Here is a 17,956-nt window from a genome sequence, read left to right on the forward strand (position 1 = left end):
AGTCTCTTATTATGGTATGCCTCAATTCCTAAGGTCTCACATTCTCTCCCCCAGGAAATGTACTGACAATTTTAGATTGTCAAAAGAGTAACTTGGAGTTATTAAGGTTTGTGACAAATCGTACCAAAACACACTTCTATTGGTAATAGCTTGCTTGAAGCTTACTGGGAAAAATATTAATGATGTCAGATTTGCATTTGGTATCTTAGAATATTACAAGGATACTTACTGTGCTGCATAAATCTAGATGTAACTTTTATCAAGATCATTTAAAAAATTTTAAACCTGATTTTAAAAGTGGTATCTATCCTGTGGAGGGCAATTTTGCTGAAAGAAATTGCAGCTTCTCAGATTTTCAGAGAATGTATCCTGTTTGTGTACCTCTCTGAATGAATGGTTTCATTATTCATAGTTTGGCTTGTGGGGGGTTGGAGAAGGAATGAGAAAAATCATAAGACATCCTTGGAACAATTCAACACAAAATATACATGTACATAGATCCTGAGATGTTACAACAAATTTAAAAATAGATAGATCAACATGATCCAAATGGTTTCCAAGACACCGTTATGGTGGGTAAAAACAGCCATTTTACAGTGTATGCTGAATGGATGTCCACATTTTGCCGGAAAACCCTACTCCTTGTTTCCCATTGAAAGCTAGTCATCCAGAGCAGGGGGCCAATCAACATCTACAGACTAGAAAGAAGAAAACAAGTCATTAAAACATTATTGTTCTAGTAAGCATTTGCTGGTAATGCTATATAAATCTAGTAGTTTTAATATAATGCAACAGAACAAACTGCATTGGAAGAAAAGAGCCATTGAACACCACAATTTAACACTCTAAAATCCATTCTAGGACCTGCAATTCTTGGGCCTGAGGTCTGTTCCTGAATTCACTGAGTATTTGGTTACTCAGCCAGTTATTAATTGTACCTTTTGGTCAATACAAGACTAGAGTATGTTTAAATTTTTCAAATGTTATTTATGGGAAAAGTAGCAAATAATGCAGGGGCCAACACCAACTTTCCCTCAGAAGTCTCAGCAACTTTTAGTCTTCTGACTGTTTTCATTTTTCCATCTTCCATTTAACAGTACTCAAGTAGTCTATATACTTATAATCTTGTTTGTAACTTAGCAACTAAATGTGAAATAAATGGTTAGGAAAGATCACCTGTAACTAGAAAAGGATTAGAGATCTTTGCATGTCACTTCAGCAGAATTTTTGTTTCTTTTAAAATTGATCTATCTCTACTCATCCTGGTTTGGCACTTCTAGAACGAAACCTTGATCTTTAAGTCATAATGGAATTACATTAGCAGACTATTTGTCTCCACATAAATAATCATGTCCCAGGCATTAGAAGTATGAAATTGCACTTTGCCTTAACTACCCTAGAGGGCCTAATTTAGAAGTTAAAACAAAAAAATACAAAAAACGAACAAACAAAAACAAAACTACCATACCCATGTAGTTTTTCGAGACTTAAAGTGTAAAACCTGAAATGATTTACTACAAATTATTTTAAAAATTAATCTGAGTCACTACCAGATTTGAAAATTTTTATTAGAAAAGCCCAAATCATTATTGTGTGTGTGTGTGTGTGTATCTTTTACAGATGCCAAGAAATACTTTGGTTTTGTTTCAGAATATAGCCATAAAACAAACACCCATATATAAATTAATGGATGGTTTCTCAAGGCTGAAAACCAAACTTTACTGATCACCGTCTTGTATGTGTTGAAGTCAGGGGAAGGTAGGCATATTTGTAAGGTTTTAAAAGTTCTACAGGTGATTGCAATGGACAATCAGGGCTGAGAAGCCCTGGCCTTTGGCTCTTTGACACTCCTAAGCTTTGCTAAGAATTAAGGTCAAAGAAGATGAATGCATTTGGGATTTTCTTTAAGAGAAGGTTGTCTTCCTCAAAATGACAGTCTTACTAAGAAGACTCCCTGCAACCTTGAAGATGCTATCACTGGTTGTACCGCAGGTGTATAAAATCTAATCTGAAAGCACTCATGAGAAGTGCTGGTAAAGCAATGACGTTCCAGTGATCATTTGATTACCATGGCTGTTTTCATACTAGGCAATTATACCCACTTCTTTTTATTTATACTCAGATTATTCCCAAGTGCAAAAATTCCTTTTTTGGTGGGGGGTGTGGGGAAGCTGTTCTTAACCAGATATTTACCAAAGTGCACAACTCGTGACTCAATACCTATTGATGCTCAAATGAGAAAAATGTTTATGGAGAATTGTCTGAAAGATCCATTCATTCCATTCTTCTGATTACTTAAGAATGTGGTCTGATTTCAATTCAGACTATAAAAGCAGAGAATTTCTCTTATACCACATCACAGAACCCTACAGAACTGCTTTTATTTATAACCATTGGCTCATCTCATTTTTCTATCCCTGTCCTGAATATATGTTTCTGAGGAGGCTGCCTTAAATTCTTTATAAGAGAGTCCAAAGGATATATGAAGGGCCCTTACAACTTCGTTTCCTTGCTTGGTTTAAGGGTTTAGATCTCATGTCATATGTAAAGCACAGTTAGTAAATTAGCTATATATTTGCAAGGATTATAAATGAGACCTTGTGTTTTTTAAAAAATAAAAATTCTGAAGATAGTCCCTCCCTGCAATTCAATGCTACTGTGAGATTTTGACCGTTTTCAAATACCTATTAAAGTGAATAGTACTATTTGGCTTAATGCTAAAAAAGCATAACCTTGGCTGATTCAGTGTACAAACAGGCATTTCCACAATAAAATGGTTTACCTCAACATCCAGCTCAAGAATGTCTGCAGTCACATCCATCAGAGAGCAAATGTTCGGCTTTGTTCTTCCAAAGTCTCCATGTACAAACTCTTTAATGTAGCTGGGTTTTGTTTAAGAAAAAATGAAGATAACCATACAATACCAACTGCTTGATGAGATTTAACAGGTTGAAGGGGAAATGACAAACCAAAGCAGAAAGGTTATAAAAGGGAGTTTATTTCTGAGCCATGACTTGGGATGTATGTCTTAGAAATTACAGCTATGGCAATAAATAAACTAAGGATGGCAAACTGGTTCCTATGAGCTTGGCAGCCAACACTGGGACCTAGGGCCTATGTCAAACTTCCCAAGAGTCATGACTTTTCTTTTGGCTCATCTCCAAGTGCCAAGGTTTGGATTTTTAAAATTAACTATAGTTCAACGCTTTAAAAAAAGAAAACCTCAGCTATTTTCTTTTTTGCTACAGATTCTATTTGGTCATCTTTCTGGTCTCATCATTTTTCGATAATGACAGCAGGCGGCTGCCAAATGGTAGGTTTTCACAGGGTCACTCAGAGAGTGACCTCAATGATGGCTTTCCTTATAACATGACCCAGTGACAACAGCAACAGGATGGGAGAGAAAATGAACATATTAATTTAGACTTGATGAAGGCCCTTCAGAAGGATCATCAAAGGACCTAAATTTTAGTTGTTTGCAACTCTTGCATGGTTAGCAATAGACCTAATTCTTTTTGTGTGTGTTTTCCTCATAGATCTTCAAAATTTCAAATTTCAAAGTCAGTGACTGATCCTAGAATTATTCAGATTACCTTAACACTCCTTACACAGAACTCTACTATAATCTTAACAGTATTTTATCTGAAAGATGTGTTTTTGCCAGCATTCAGTAAACACTCATTTAGCATTATGTTGTGTCATAAAGCAGCACTTAGTATAAAAATTAATATAATTTGAATATAAAAAAGTTTATTCTCAGATGATAAAAAGTTACCATAATATGCTGACATTATGTCCTCCTCACTTTCTGATAGTTTGTTCACTATACTTTCACCAAATCTTTTGTCTCAAGTATAAGGCATATAATTATCTATTAACTGTCTTCTTTGCTAAACTCATAATTACTCAACAATTGTCCTTTTTCTCTCACTTCTTTAGAGAGTGCTACTTCTGAGTAGCAATGATGAGGGGAGATGACCTAAAAGACCCAGAACAACCAGTTAAAAGGTCCAGAATGTTTTTTATGAGGTATAAGTCAAATGAACTACTTCAGTATACTGAGCAATATACGAGAAAAATTCACATACTTCTGTGTATAACCACATGGTATCTAAAGTTTTACCAAATAGGGACTTCCCTGGTGGTGCAGTGGTTAAGAATCTGCCTGCCAATGCAGGGGACATGGGCTCGAGCCATGGTCCAGGAAGATTCTACATGCCGCAGAGCAACTAAGCCCATGCACCACAACTACTGAGTTTGCGCTCTAGAGCCCGCACGCCTAGAGCCCGTGCTCTGCAACAACAGAAGCCACCACAATGAGAAGCCCGCACACCACAACGAAGAGTAGCCCCCATTAGCTGTGACTAGAGAAAGCCCGCGTGCAGCAACGAAGACCCAATGCAGCCAAAAATAATAAAATAAATAAATTTATAAAAAAATAAAAAATAAAGTTTTACCAAATAGTCTTTCTTGGCTAATGCCTTAAGTACATGTACATGGCTGGTTCTAAAAATACGTTAATGAGATTGAAAAGACATTAGCTTCTCCATAAGACCACTGCATTTCTTCCTAGCACACCAAAACCAAAGCTGAAATTAGATAAAAATATGTTTTTAAAATCTGTGATTTCTTTGAAATTCCATCCACATTCCATCTACAATAGGCAAATGTGCTCCATGCCCACTGGTCTAAATAAATCCAAACTGCAAAAATTTAGAAGATTTTAGGAGTAAATAACCTGTACCTGTTTCAGCCTAGTCACTCCTGGGGTGGAGCAGGGAAAGAAGAGGGGAGAGAAGGTTGATGGGAAAGGAGAGGCAAACTAATTATAGCAATATAGTGAGAACGCTATTTGGTGATTAAAATGACATTTTTCCCTCTATTGTATCCAATAAGTATGTCATTAGTTTTATACCAATTAGAAGGTTTCATGCTTCATGCTACTGGATCACAAAATAATATAAAGCCAAGAAACAAACAAAAACTAGGAGCACCTTTGAAAACTAAACTAAAGCTAAGACTATGGCAGCTCCCTGATATATTTTAACCAGCAACTAAGATATGATACAAAACCACACAAAGCAGGGTAGGTTATGAACAAGTGATCAAACTGGGACTATTCTCTTGTTCTGGGCCAGTGGCCAAATAATGTGAAGGTCTACATGTAAAGTAGGGCCATTCCCATCTACCATCCCTGTTTAATCATTTGGGGCAAATGCTCGAAATGCTGAAAGGACTCAAATGTGGTCATGAATATGTGACCTGCAAAATGTATAAAGACATGAATCAATGAATGAATCAATCAAAAGTGTTCCCTGAGCACTTACTATGCCCTCAGCACCTCATCATCATGTGAGACACTAAAAATTTTAAGGTTCACATTGAATTGGCTGCTGCCTCATGGTTTAATATGTCATCTTGAAAAACACAAATTTAATGGATAAAAACACTCCAGACCCCCAAAAAAAACCAACAAAAAAAGGATTCTTCTCCAGCCCAAACCTTTCCCGAACTGTTCCAAGATAAGGTTGAACCTCTTTTCTAGGGCAGCATGAACTCTCCCAATAGGATTCTGGTTAGATTAGTGCTACACAGCCGGTGAAAGGATACGTTCCTGCCTGAGTCTTCAGATAGAGGCGGAAATGGTGCTCATCCACATAGTGTGTCTCCATGGAGTGAATGATGCGAGTCCTCACAGCCAGGGGCCTCCGGTGAAGGACCCGTAAAGGTGTTTTCTGGTCAATCTTTAAGTCCTAGAGGAGGATATGATAACCATGTGTCAGCTTTGCCGCCCAGTGAAGCCCATTTTAGCACCTCCTTTGTTCATCCATGGCTCACTACAGGCACCCCATCTATCACTGTCAGGATAGAAACTAATACTATCATAAATTGTATCCTCTAAGGTTCAGACTCTGTGGGACTTCCTATAACCTAGTCCACAATTACTCATTTTCTGGGCCCCAGTATGCCATTAAAAAAAAAAAAAAAAAAAAAAAAAAAAAGCTTTGAAGTAAATGATACCCAAGGTCTCTTTTGCTCTCATATTAACAAATTCATTGGACCCTGGTTCTGCATTTTAAACAGAGCTCTTCTAAAAGATAATGTTCTTACCTTTTTTTTTTTTTTTCCCTAACCCAACAGAGTGACCTAATAGTGGGGATTTCAGACTGAGGTGAGAAATGGTGTAGATGGTGGGACATCAGCATCACCTGTGTGCCTGGGCAGAGTCCATGTTTTAGGGAGAGCCATATACCTACTCGCAGGATTATTTTTTTGGTTATACAAAAGGATTTATCTGGAAAATTAACAGCTGCATCTCTGTCTAGGGCGGTATTTCCAAATAATAATCACAAATAAGTGTGTACAATAAACCAGGACCTCTCAATATTTGTTAGACCAGTTCAGGTTACTTGAGAATAATACTGCATGTTTTTTTTTTTTTTACAACTCAGGTTTTTAGGGACAAAGTCTTGTTTTTCTCACAATTAGAGATGTCCTTTTATGTCACAAGATATAAATTAAGAAATAGAGGTTAATATTGTAAAAGGCCAACTAATTACAAGTTTTAAAAATAGATATTGGGGGCTTCCCTGGTGGCGCAGTGGTTGAGAGTCTGCCTGCAGATGCAGGGGACATGGGTTCGTGCCCCGGTCCGGGAAGATCCCACATGCTGCAGAGCGGCTGGGCCCGTGAGCCATGGCCGCTGAGCCTGCACGTCTAGGTCCTGTGCTCCGCAATGGGAGAGGCCACAGCAGTGAGAGGCCCACATACCATAAAAAAAAAAAAAAAAAAAAAAAAAAAAAAAAAAGATATTGGGCATAACCAGCAATGCAGGTTCGTAAGAACTTTGAATCCTCTGCAATTTCTTGTAGGAACAACTCCTGCCTGATTTACATGGTTAGTGAGTACACAAAGCCATGCTGACAAAAGAAAGACTTCTGTCTGGTCTCCCCCTACCAAGTTCTGTACCAAGAAAGAAGAGCAGGTTCTGACAAAGACTACACTTGAAATGGTATGACTACTTTTATCAGAGCAGTGAGTCAATGACTCCTCCCTACGATTCTATAATTCTTTGATTTTTAGAAGCACTCTGTTCTGATGAGATAAGTTGTTTTCACAACGTTTAACATTACTTTGGCCAAAAAGACCAAAAAAAGGACAAGGCTGAATTATTATAGAATTGATAAAGATATGGCCTCCACTTCAGAGCACAGAACCAGCTGGCCTTTAAAGGAGTGACTCGCTAAGGTGTGCCATTCCCCTCTGTTTCCTTTACCTCGAGTCACTCCCTGGACTCTGACCCAGGAGCAGTCAATGGAGGTACAACTGAGCTAGTAGATGCACCACTGCTTCCAACATAACACTCAGATCAACACACTTGTCGTTTTTGGTTGCTTGTGTCTAGCAAACGTAAGGAAACCACTTCATTAACTCTAACACTGCACTCTGCTGTCCCCATACTGAATTTTCAGAAACACACGCAAGTGACTTTTTTCCTTAGAAGTAGGTTGCCCTTAAAAAAAAAAGAGACAGAGGCTTCCCTGGTGGCGCAGTGGTTGAGAGTCCGCCTGCCGATGCGGGGGACGCGGGTTCGTGCCCCGGTCCGGGAAGATCCCACGTGCCGCGGAGCGGCTGGGCCCGTGAGCCATGGCCTCTGAGCCTGCATGTCCGGAGCCTGTGCTCCACAACGGAAGGAGCCACAGTGGTGAGAGGCCCGCGTACCGCAAAAAAAAAAAGGAGACAAATGGTAAATTTGAAGTGACCTTTTCTCAGAATGGGGCAGTAACTCAGTTTTTTAATTTTTGATGCCAATAGGAATATCTGAAAAACGTTTTAACCCTAACACTTTTAAAAAAGTATTAGACGTCACCTAGTCTCATCAGTCCAATTGGGCCATTAAATCAGACCCTTTCACTATCGAGTGTGTACCTATAACAATCATCTTTCAGCATCATTTCTGAATCATCTCTATGGCTACTCCCAAACTGTGAATCTATTTTTTTTTTTTTTTTGCACCTGTTGCGGAGCACAGGCTCTGGACACGCAGGCTCAGCGGCCACGGCTCACGGGCCCAGCCGCTCTGCGGCATGTGGGATCTTCCCGGACCGGGGCACGAACCCGCGTCCCCTGCATCGGCAGGTGGACTCTCAACCACTGCGCCACCAGGGAAGCCCTGACTCTATTTTTAAAATGAGTTTTGACTTTCCCCACAGCATTCTAAATGAGCTGCATACATGTACACATGTGATAGAATAGAGGTTTATAAATTTGTTTTTCAATTTTAAGGATATCTGTCTATAGCATAACTATCATCCTAAAGACCCTAGATAATAGGGCCAAAGGCCAGAAGGCCTTAGATTTGGAATCACAGAACCTGAGAAGTGGAGGGCCCACTGGGGATCATCTAGTCCACCCCTCATTTTATAGGTGAACTTCTCTAAGAGGGTGAATGACATGTATGTTTTCACCAAAACACTCATACTATAAACGTTATTCTGCACCTTGCTTTTTTCCAGTAATATCATGGGTGTTCCTACAAAGTCCTAGATGTAGACCTACCTCTATCTTTTTTTCCAACAGTTTTAGGCATATATACACACAATAACATAAATTAAATGGGATCACATGCTGTTTTAATTTTTTTAAACAGCTGTATAATATTCCAACGTGTTCTACCATTTCCTTATTGAAGGAAATTCACTTTTGTTTCCAGTTTTGTTGTTGATTTTGTCACTCTGAACAAAGTCAACAAACATCCTGTGCACATATCCTTATGCATTGGAGTTTTATTTCTTGTCCTGCCAGTAATGGAAGTACTGGGTAGAAGACCAGTCCATTTTTTATTTTTACAGTCACTGCCACATTGTTTTCCAAAAAGGCTGAAACACTTAACATTTCTACTGAAAGTATATAACTAGCCTTCTCCTCCCTCCAACCAACAGGCATTCTTAGTCTCAGAAGAATAAAGTGATGTCTTATTGTTACTTCAATTTGGAGGTAGAACATCTTTTCAAATGACTCTTGGCCATTTGGAGTTGCTCTTTTTTCAGCTGTCATTTCAAATATTTTGTCCAGTTTTTTCTATTGGGTATTTGTATAAATCCTATTTATGGTATTTTTTTTGCCATACAATTTGTTTTCTATATAGTCATATATATGTGTATACATAAGCACACACACGTGTGTGTGTGTGTTTAAATCACAATGTATCATATTCTATATATCCTTATAGCTTGTTTTTTTCCCCTTAGCATTCATCAGGAACATTTTCCTTTGTCAATGAATATTCATCTACCATATACTTTCTAACAGCTGGCTAGTAATAGTCCATCATACAGATAAGCCATAAGATTAAACCAGCCCCCTCTAGATTATTACAAAATATTGCCCATTTAAACAATGTTGTGATAACGATTTACATCTTTGTGCCCATTTATGCTCATTCCTTGCATGTGAAAGTAAGTTATCTTTACAGGAAGCGGTGGGGGCAGGTGGGAAGAAACATGCAAACGAACATGTAGACCCTCTACAGCAGCATGCTCATGTGAAGGAAAATCTAGCATGTGCCAGAACATTTGTGCTCTACATATATCACCCTGATGTATTTATTTACAACATGTTTTATTTATGCACTTAATCTGAGCATCAATTCTATTAGATAAGTTCTATTTTCTATTTCCTTTTTGCAAATGGCCAAATATAATAATAGCATTGCTGAGTGTTTTCTATGTGCCAGATTCTATTCTAAGAGCTTTATATGACTAAACCCATTTAATTCTTCTAACTAATTTTACAGATGAAGAAACTGAAGCATAAAGAGGCTAAGCAACTTGTCCAAAGTCACACAACTAAGAAATGCAGAACCAGGATTTGCACCCAGATGATCTGTCCTTGGAGTCAGACTCTTAATCACTAGCATCACTGCTTCTCACACAGGTTAGATGAATTGCCCAGTCATTAACTAGTAAATGGCAAAGGCAGGATTTAGAACCAGGTCTCACAGTCCCCAAAGCCTATGTGCTATGACTTGTTGGTAATAAACGAGAAGACAAAGGACTCTTTTATAGGCAGTAGAAAAATAAAAGAATTAGAGCACTGAACTACCTTTATGTCATCTAGGAATTCAATGTCCTTCCTCTGTATTGCTTTATTTGTCCATATTAAGGCACTATAGGTCTTGGTCTTTTCTTCTTCACCTTCTTTCATATGACCTATTGCCTCTCTAAACAAAAACAATAAAAGAAAGTTTGTCTGAATATATAAAATACAGACAAGACTTGCCCCAAACTTCCCTTTCTTTAAAAATAGATTTATTGAGATATAATTTACATACAATTCCCCTGTGTAACTGAACGATTCAGTGATTTTTAGTACGTTTACAGAGTTGTGCAGCTATTACCACAATCTAACTTTAGAATACTTTCATCACCCCAGAAGAGAAACTCCACACCTATTTGCAATCACTTCTCATTCCTCATTTCCCCCAGCCCTTGGCAACCACTTGTTGACTTTCTGTCTCTATAGATTTTCCTACTCTGAACATTTCATATATTAAAATGTGAATATTGTAAAATATACAATAAGTGGTATTTGATGTCTGGCTTCTTTCACTTTATAATGTTTTCAAGGTTCATCCATGTTGTAGCATGTATCTGTACTTCATCCCTTTTTATTACTAAATGATATTCCACTATATGGATATACCACATTCACATTTTGTTCATCCATAGACATTTGGGTTGTTTCTACTTTTTTGCTATTATGTGAGTAATGCTACTATAAACATTCATGCAGAAGTCTCTGTGTGGATGTACATTTCCATTTCTCGTGGGTATATATCTAGAAGTGGAACTGCTGGGCCATATGGTTACTCTATATTTAACTTTTTGAGAAACTGCCAAACTGTTTTGAAAAGTGGCACCACTTATAATCCCACAGCAATGTATGAGGGATCCAATTTCTCCATATCCTTGCCAACACTTGTTATTTTCTGTCTTGTTGTGAAGTGGGATCTCACTGTGGTTTTGATTTGCATTTCTCTAATGACTAATGATGTTGAGCATTTTTTCATGTATTCACTGGTTATTTTGTATATCCTTTTTGGAGAAATGTTCACTTAATCATCTCTCCATTTTTAATTGAGTTATTTTCTTATTATTGAGTTGTAGGAGTTCTTTATATATTCTGGATACAAATCCCTTATCAGATAAATGATCTACAACCAAAACTCCCCTCTTGAAAATATCTCCAGTGAGCCTACCCTTACCTTGTGACAAGCTGCAAGTCACGGACTTGGATTTTGTTAGACGAGTTATTAATTTTCTGTAGTATTAGAGAAAGAAAAACAATTAGCAACTCTAGTTCAGTTACAGAGCTGCAGAAACATGACAATTTCCATGTCATGAAGTGGTTTACCTGCTGAAGTTCCTTAATTTCTTGTGAAGTGAAATGTACTCTATGAGGATTCACCAGCTCAATTGCAAAGGGCCTTCCTGGCAGCACACACCCCGTCATGAAACAGAAACGTGTTGATGGAGTTAACATTTGGGCTAATGCAAGAGGGTTAGGAGGTGTGAAAAAACGAGTTGAGCTCTAGAGGACTGAAAGTTTAGTGACATGACTACATCTGGGGGAGGGAAGAATGTGTGAAAAGAATCAAGGGGCTTTTGGGGGGCTGCTAAACCCCAGGACAGGCAATATGTAAAAACGACTGCTTTCCCAAAAGTCCATGAACAAGCCTGTGTTAATTACAAAATCAAATCCAAACAGCCACTAACTGACTTGGTTACACTAACGTAATGTTGTCACATGCAGCAATGCCCAGGTATACCAAATTGAAATACATTCTCCTAGCCTAGTGAAATGAAAAGCTGAGACTCCATGAGAAGAAGGGACTATAAATCTCGAATAGCTCAGGATTACTCTCATCATCCTCCTTGTAATGCAACAATGTAAAATGAGAGAAATGAAGGCTAAGAGAGCAGAAGCACTTTTTAAATGAAGACATTTTGCAATTTAAATGAGGTGCATTTTAAAAACTGTACTGGTACTGAAATGTAACAATTAATTATCATTTTTGGAAAAAATCAGGCACCTCTTTGTTAATGCACATAGAAGTCCCTTATAACCTACAGGTATTCAATAAAGATGGCCTCTGAAGAAATGATCCCTGTTAAAACATAGTCATATAATTTACAAGGGTAGCTCCATAATCCACAAGGCTTCCTCACATGGAGAAGCTCTGGGCTCTGCCAACTTTGATTCTGACTAAGTGACTACAAAAAAGCTGCTGTCTGAAAAGGGTGATAATCTGAAAGTTAGTTTCAGTCAAGTGATATTGTCACAATCTTACCATTTCCTAATGTTCTCACATCTACATCTTCTCTCCCAGAGGATGAAAAATTAAAGCCTTTGGAAAGCAGATAAAGAAAAAAAAATCAGAGACATAACAGTGCTAAGACTTTCATTCCCATCCTTTGGTAGAAACCTAATTTGTCTTAAACAATCTACAGGAGAATCCCAAGGAATAGTCATAATCACACCTCTAATCCCAATCTCTACTAAAAATAGCAATGATAATAATAAATACCATTTATTGAGCACTTATTACATACCAGGTACTGAGCTAAAATTCTGCATACATTATTTCATTCAATCCTTATTATAACCTTATGAGGTAGGTATTAAATAAAAGAACACCAAGCTTCTGAAAGGTTAAGTACTTTTCCCAAAGTAACATGACTAAATGGCAGAACTAGATGTTTCTGATGTCAAAGCCAGACCTTACTTATCATCGCAGTCCACCATCCCATGGGAAAGCCAAAGGCAGAGCACTGTTTGGAGGAAGGCCCCACTACCACCCTGGCTACAAACTTATGGTGAAAAATCTACCTTTCGTCTTTTCCTTAAAACAAAACAAAATAAAAACATTATTTGAGAATTAAACTCTATGAAAGGAAGAGGAGGGGATAAAAAAGGTTTGATTCTAACAGCAAATTCATTATATAAGCAAACCTAAGCTGGAACCACAATATAACTAGTATACATTTTAAGATAGATGGATCATCACAGACTAAAAGCTGCAAATATTGGAATGGGAAAGTGGTCAATACAGTGTGGGTGGGCAGAGGAAGTGGTTCCATGACAACTTTCTTAGATACAGAACTAACTGATGATTTTGCCACAGCAAAGATTACCATGAGCAGGCATTATTCTAAGTACTTCATATATGTTAACACTACGAGGTAGATACTATCATTATCCCCATTTTACTTGTAAGGAAGGTGAGACAGAGACAGCATAAGTAACATGCCTAAGATCACATCACTGGTAATTGGTAGGGTCAGGATTTGAACCAGCCTGGCAGTCTGGCTCCAGAGTCTCTTAATCACTGTCTATACTGCACCACCACAATGACAGCTGGAAGAGCTCAGACTCATGCCAACTGGGACAAGCAAGGCCAATCAGTCCTCTTGTACCAGGGATTGGGAAAGACTAGGATGTTTTGGAAACCCTGGTCAATCCATAGTTCAGCCACTTTGGAGAGCACAAGATGAGGAAGGACAAAACTGCTGGGAAGGACAGACAGGAAAGGTAGAAGGGAAGGAGGGTCTGTACCATTTTGACAGACATTTTTCTCCCAGGGAAGGTTCAATATGCAAAGGTCCCATGTAGATTTTAGAAAAAGGAAGGCTAAAAGGCTTGAAAAGTGCTATAAAAACTACACTGAAGATTAGCTCTCCTTTCTAGGATGTTTAGCTGTGAAGAAAGTAAGATTTCACCCTTCCTTCACCTTTAAGACATCCCTTTAGCAAGTCAAGGCCAACACTTGTTGGAAACATGGGCTCCAAGCTGTTGTCTGTCACCCACTGCCAAGGTGAAGTGGGCTCTTCTCTGCCCCACATGGCCCGAAACTGTGGGTCTCCCAGAGAGGACCAACCCAGGACTGGTTAGGTAAGGCCTAGGTATCTAAGGTTGGCCTAGAATTCAAGCTGCTCAGAGGTCTGGGTAACTTGTGCAATGTTAACACCTGGGGACTAGCCAAGCGGGCAGCCATGAGGGGCACAATGTCAGGCTCTTCTCCAGGTGGAGAATCTACACCAGGCAGGTAGTAGGGTTCTGCGGACCATTAAGTCCCAAAGAACCCTCCATTCTATGTCTATACTCCATTGTCAAGCAGCTAATAAACCTATAGCAACATCAGTAGCTTCTAGTCAGAGTCAACAGACTCAAGAGTAGTGCTAACTAGGGATGGACAGCTACATGGAGAGTTCAAAATGGCATCTGGGAAGCTGAAAGATACTCCCTGGGGTGGGGGGGGGGCGGGCTGTAGTTTGTTTTATACCTGCCCACCTCCATCTCTAATCCAGGCATAATACTGGGGAACCAGGGCCCTACAGTGACTAAGCCATAACCTGTGACCGATAGGGGTGGAGGGAATGAACAGGACACGAAGAGGTAGACTCAATCAGACCAGAAATCTCAAATTCATAAATTAGCCCCTAAAACTTCCCACAAATTCCAGCCCAGCAACAAGAAAGAAGTACAGAAAACTAGGCTCTCGAGAAGTCCAAAGAAACATTACATCCAGATTAAGGGAGAAGGAGTATTTATTATATCTTTTAGAAAAATGTTGCAAATTTGGACCCTACATTGAGAAATACTTCAGGGGGCAAACTTTAAAAAATAATTTGCAATTATGAATAATAAATGACAACAAAAGGAAAAGGAGTCACTACCTTGAGTATAAGGAAATATATGCTTAAAATTTAGTTGATTTTTCTAAACTCACATTACGCCTTGCCTTATCCCCCTAATCCTGTGAGTTCTACAGACTTCTGCTCAATGGAACAGATATTTCAAACATACAAACAAACAAACAACAAGGACAAAACCAAGTGCAAGAATGATCAAGAACTGTAAGGGGTTCGATAGTCTGTAGTGGCTCTCACACCTGGGGGCAGATAGACAATGGGACTGAAGGATGAGCAGAGGCCAGAGGATGATGGTCTCAGAATATCAAGTTATATAGTTTGGACTTTACCCTGTAGCTAGTCACTGACCAGTTTTCAGCAGGGAACTGACATGACAAATATTTGTTCTGTAAGTGAAGTAATAAGTGTATTAGGAAAACATTTCTTAGACATATTGATTTTGAGAGTGTGTCAAAGTTTTACTTATTAACTAGAGAACTGGCAAGTAGAGAATATGATGTGTCAGTCTGAAGTGGCTGAGAAACAAGTTTCTATCTCCCACTGAGGGGAAGGAGTACTAGTTACTTCTGCTTTATAGAAGTAGCTAGGCTGCTAGGTTTATTTTCATAGAGTTGTAAAGCACAGAGGTACAACAGTCAGAATCATTTTCCCAGAGTTGTCAGATGTGAATCACAGAAGTAACGAGTAATGTATCTGAGAAGCACAAGTTTAGCAAATCGATGCTATTAATCAGGCATTTCGAACAACAAGGTTTTATTTCGTGACAAGGAGCCAGTTAGCACAGAGGCCCAGAGGTCTGCTTTTTCTCAAGAGGCTCTTAATAAATTTCCTCAGCACACAATTACAGATGCTAAACACACAGTTTGCTTTATTTTCAGTTTGGGGAAATTTTTTTCCCTCCTCAAATGGAAAATGACAACAAATCACCTTCATGAAAGATTGCAAGGGGGAAACATATAGCTATTTCAGAGACCCCCAACAGCCCTTTTGGTAATGGAGGCTTCCTTGGGACCAAAATAATCAGAACTAAATCTTGAATCTTCTTACAGAAAGGGAATAAGGTAGCCCCCCAAAAAGAGTCTGAAGGACACTTTTCATGCTAACGCTTTATTTTCACTTCTTTGTAACTTGGATAAGTCTTATGAGATAACCAGCGTGTAAATATTAAATTAAGTAGGTAAAAGCTCGTGGCAATAGCCCTTTACGGCTAAGATTTTGAAAAATATTAGGTTGCTAGGTTACTTTCTTCTCTATTCAGTAAACAATTCTTAAAGGCCCTTTTTAAAAGGGCCCACCTACCTGATAGGCAACAAATTATAAGAGGGATATGGTTTTTGAAGTGCTTCTCTTTCCTCTTAACAAGCAGAGAGCTGGAAGGGATAGCCATGTCTCATTTTGGTCACCTGCTCACCATTCCTAAAGCAGGCTTGTCTTAAGGTTTGTCAGAGAAAAAGATGGATGTCTAGGTCTATCTGGTCCTTCAAAAAAGGTGTTCTGGGACTTCCCTGGTGGAGCAGTGGTTAAGACTCCATGCTCCCAATGCAGGGCCTCGGGTTCAATACCTGGTCAGGGAATTAGATCCCACATGCATGCCGCAACTAAGAGTTCACATGCCACAACTAAGGAGACTGCCTGACGCAACTAAGGAGCCCACATGCCGCAACTAAGACCCAGCATAACCAAATAAATAAATAAATATATTTTTTAAAAAGGTGTTCTAATTATGCTAGGAGACCCACTCCAAAGAGTATGATATACTTACTCATAGTCTACAGTTTCTCCTGATGTACAACATGGTTTCTTGTGATTGAAATCTTAGTCTCTTTCCTCTAGTCTAATCCTAGGTGAAATCACAAGTTTTTTTACTCCTTTGACCTGATAGCCCTATTGAGCAAAGAAAGCATATGCCTGACAGGATCTGACTCACCCCACAAACCTGGGCTCATTAATACTTAGGAAATTAAAACAACACAACTACTATTAAGTCTTTGTAAAATGGTAGCTATTGAACTATTTTCCCTAGGCCTGAACTTTATTCTAGGACACTTTAGCCGTTAAGATGGAAGCTGGGCATTTGCCGGTGATTATTCTTGAACAAGCACTGGATGTGGAAGCTGTATTTTAATTACCTCATATTCCCAAAAAGAGGCAGAGGCTCAAGATGTCCCAAGGTCAGAGCTTAATTGCATTCATTTAAAGTAGTTTCAATTGTTTTGAATTTACCCAGGAAAAAGCGTAATCTTGAGAAAGGAGAGAAAACCTAGGGCACCTTGGCTCAAATCCAGCCCAGGGCAGAGGAGCTCAGGACACGACGGTCCCTGTTCACAGGAAGCTGCCAGCCAAGGGGCCCAGACTTGGTGGTGGTTTACAAAATATAGAAATCTTTCCTGCCACCTCCAAGAAGTCTATTCATGAATGACAATGTAACTAAAATATGAATATTATAACACTTACTCTCTGCTTTGAACACTGTCAAAAGATGGTCTGAAATTAATTCTTCCACTGAAGAGTCCATCTTCCTTTCTCCATCAATTATCCAAGGAGTTTGTGGTAGATTCCTGGAGTATTTATTGTATCTCCCTGTCAAAGAAATATAAAGGTTACCTGGATGGAATGGTGTGCTTAACACAATAGGTTAAAAAGGAAAGCAACAGCTATTTATTGAGTGCCAGTATCCTAGGTGCTATGATATAAAACAAGGCTTAGCCTTCAACTAATTTACAATCTTATTTGGAGAGTCAACATATACACATAATTAAATGAAAAAATTTAAGGTAGCAAGAGAAGAGATGGCTAAAGACACAGTATGAATCATCAAATGAGTTCTAAAGGAATGCTCAACATACTTATTTTTTGGCTGACTGAACAAGTTACAGTATTATGGAACACACTATGAATCACTTAAAAAAAGAGCAACTACTGTTTTCATGCCTGGTTAATAATACTCTCAGTGTAATACTCATTGGTGATAATGTATTCCAAACACTTCAAATACAGGAAATTTTGAAGTTTTTGTAAGCAAAAAAAAAAAATCCTAACAGAATATGACTCACTGTTTTATGAAAAAAGCTACGCCAAGGCAGGTAGCTTTTATTACCCCAGGGCAGGGTATTATAGTCAAGACTAAAGAGCAATTTCATTTCAGCTATTACTATGAAACAGCTGTAGCTTTTAAAACAAAAACTGTCTACCCGATTTACCTCTTGGGCAAGTCAATGCAACAATTTCTTTTTCCAGGCAGA

General features: G+C 38.6%; 1 protein-coding gene across 1 annotated transcript in view; it reads right to left on the reverse strand.

Annotated features, from left to right (window-relative positions):
• Positions 1-9: 9 nt before the first annotated feature.
• Positions 10-17,956, reverse strand: part of LOC131749711 (tRNA pseudouridine synthase Pus10-like) — a 28,008-nt gene continuing 10,061 nt past the window's right edge. Inside the window, exons 7-14 of the mRNA XM_059051613.2 lie at positions 17,169-17,294; positions 12,353-12,409; positions 11,416-11,492; positions 11,267-11,322; positions 10,105-10,222; positions 5,611-5,753; positions 2,783-2,882; positions 10-698 (exon numbers count right to left, since the gene is read on the reverse strand). Of these exons, the coding sequence (XP_058907596.1) occupies positions 660-698; positions 2,783-2,882; positions 5,611-5,753; positions 10,105-10,222; positions 11,267-11,322; positions 11,416-11,492; positions 12,353-12,409; positions 17,169-17,294 (716 nt within the window). The 3' untranslated portion in view covers positions 10-659. The remainder of the gene's footprint in view (positions 699-2,782; positions 2,883-5,610; positions 5,754-10,104; positions 10,223-11,266; positions 11,323-11,415; positions 11,493-12,352; positions 12,410-17,168; positions 17,295-17,956) is intronic.

Source organism: Kogia breviceps, unplaced genomic scaffold (genome assembly GCF_026419965.1).
Source record: "Kogia breviceps isolate mKogBre1 unplaced genomic scaffold, mKogBre1 haplotype 1 scaffold_346, whole genome shotgun sequence".
In the NCBI taxonomy this organism is placed as follows: Eukaryota; Metazoa; Chordata; class Mammalia; order Artiodactyla; family Physeteridae; genus Kogia; species Kogia breviceps.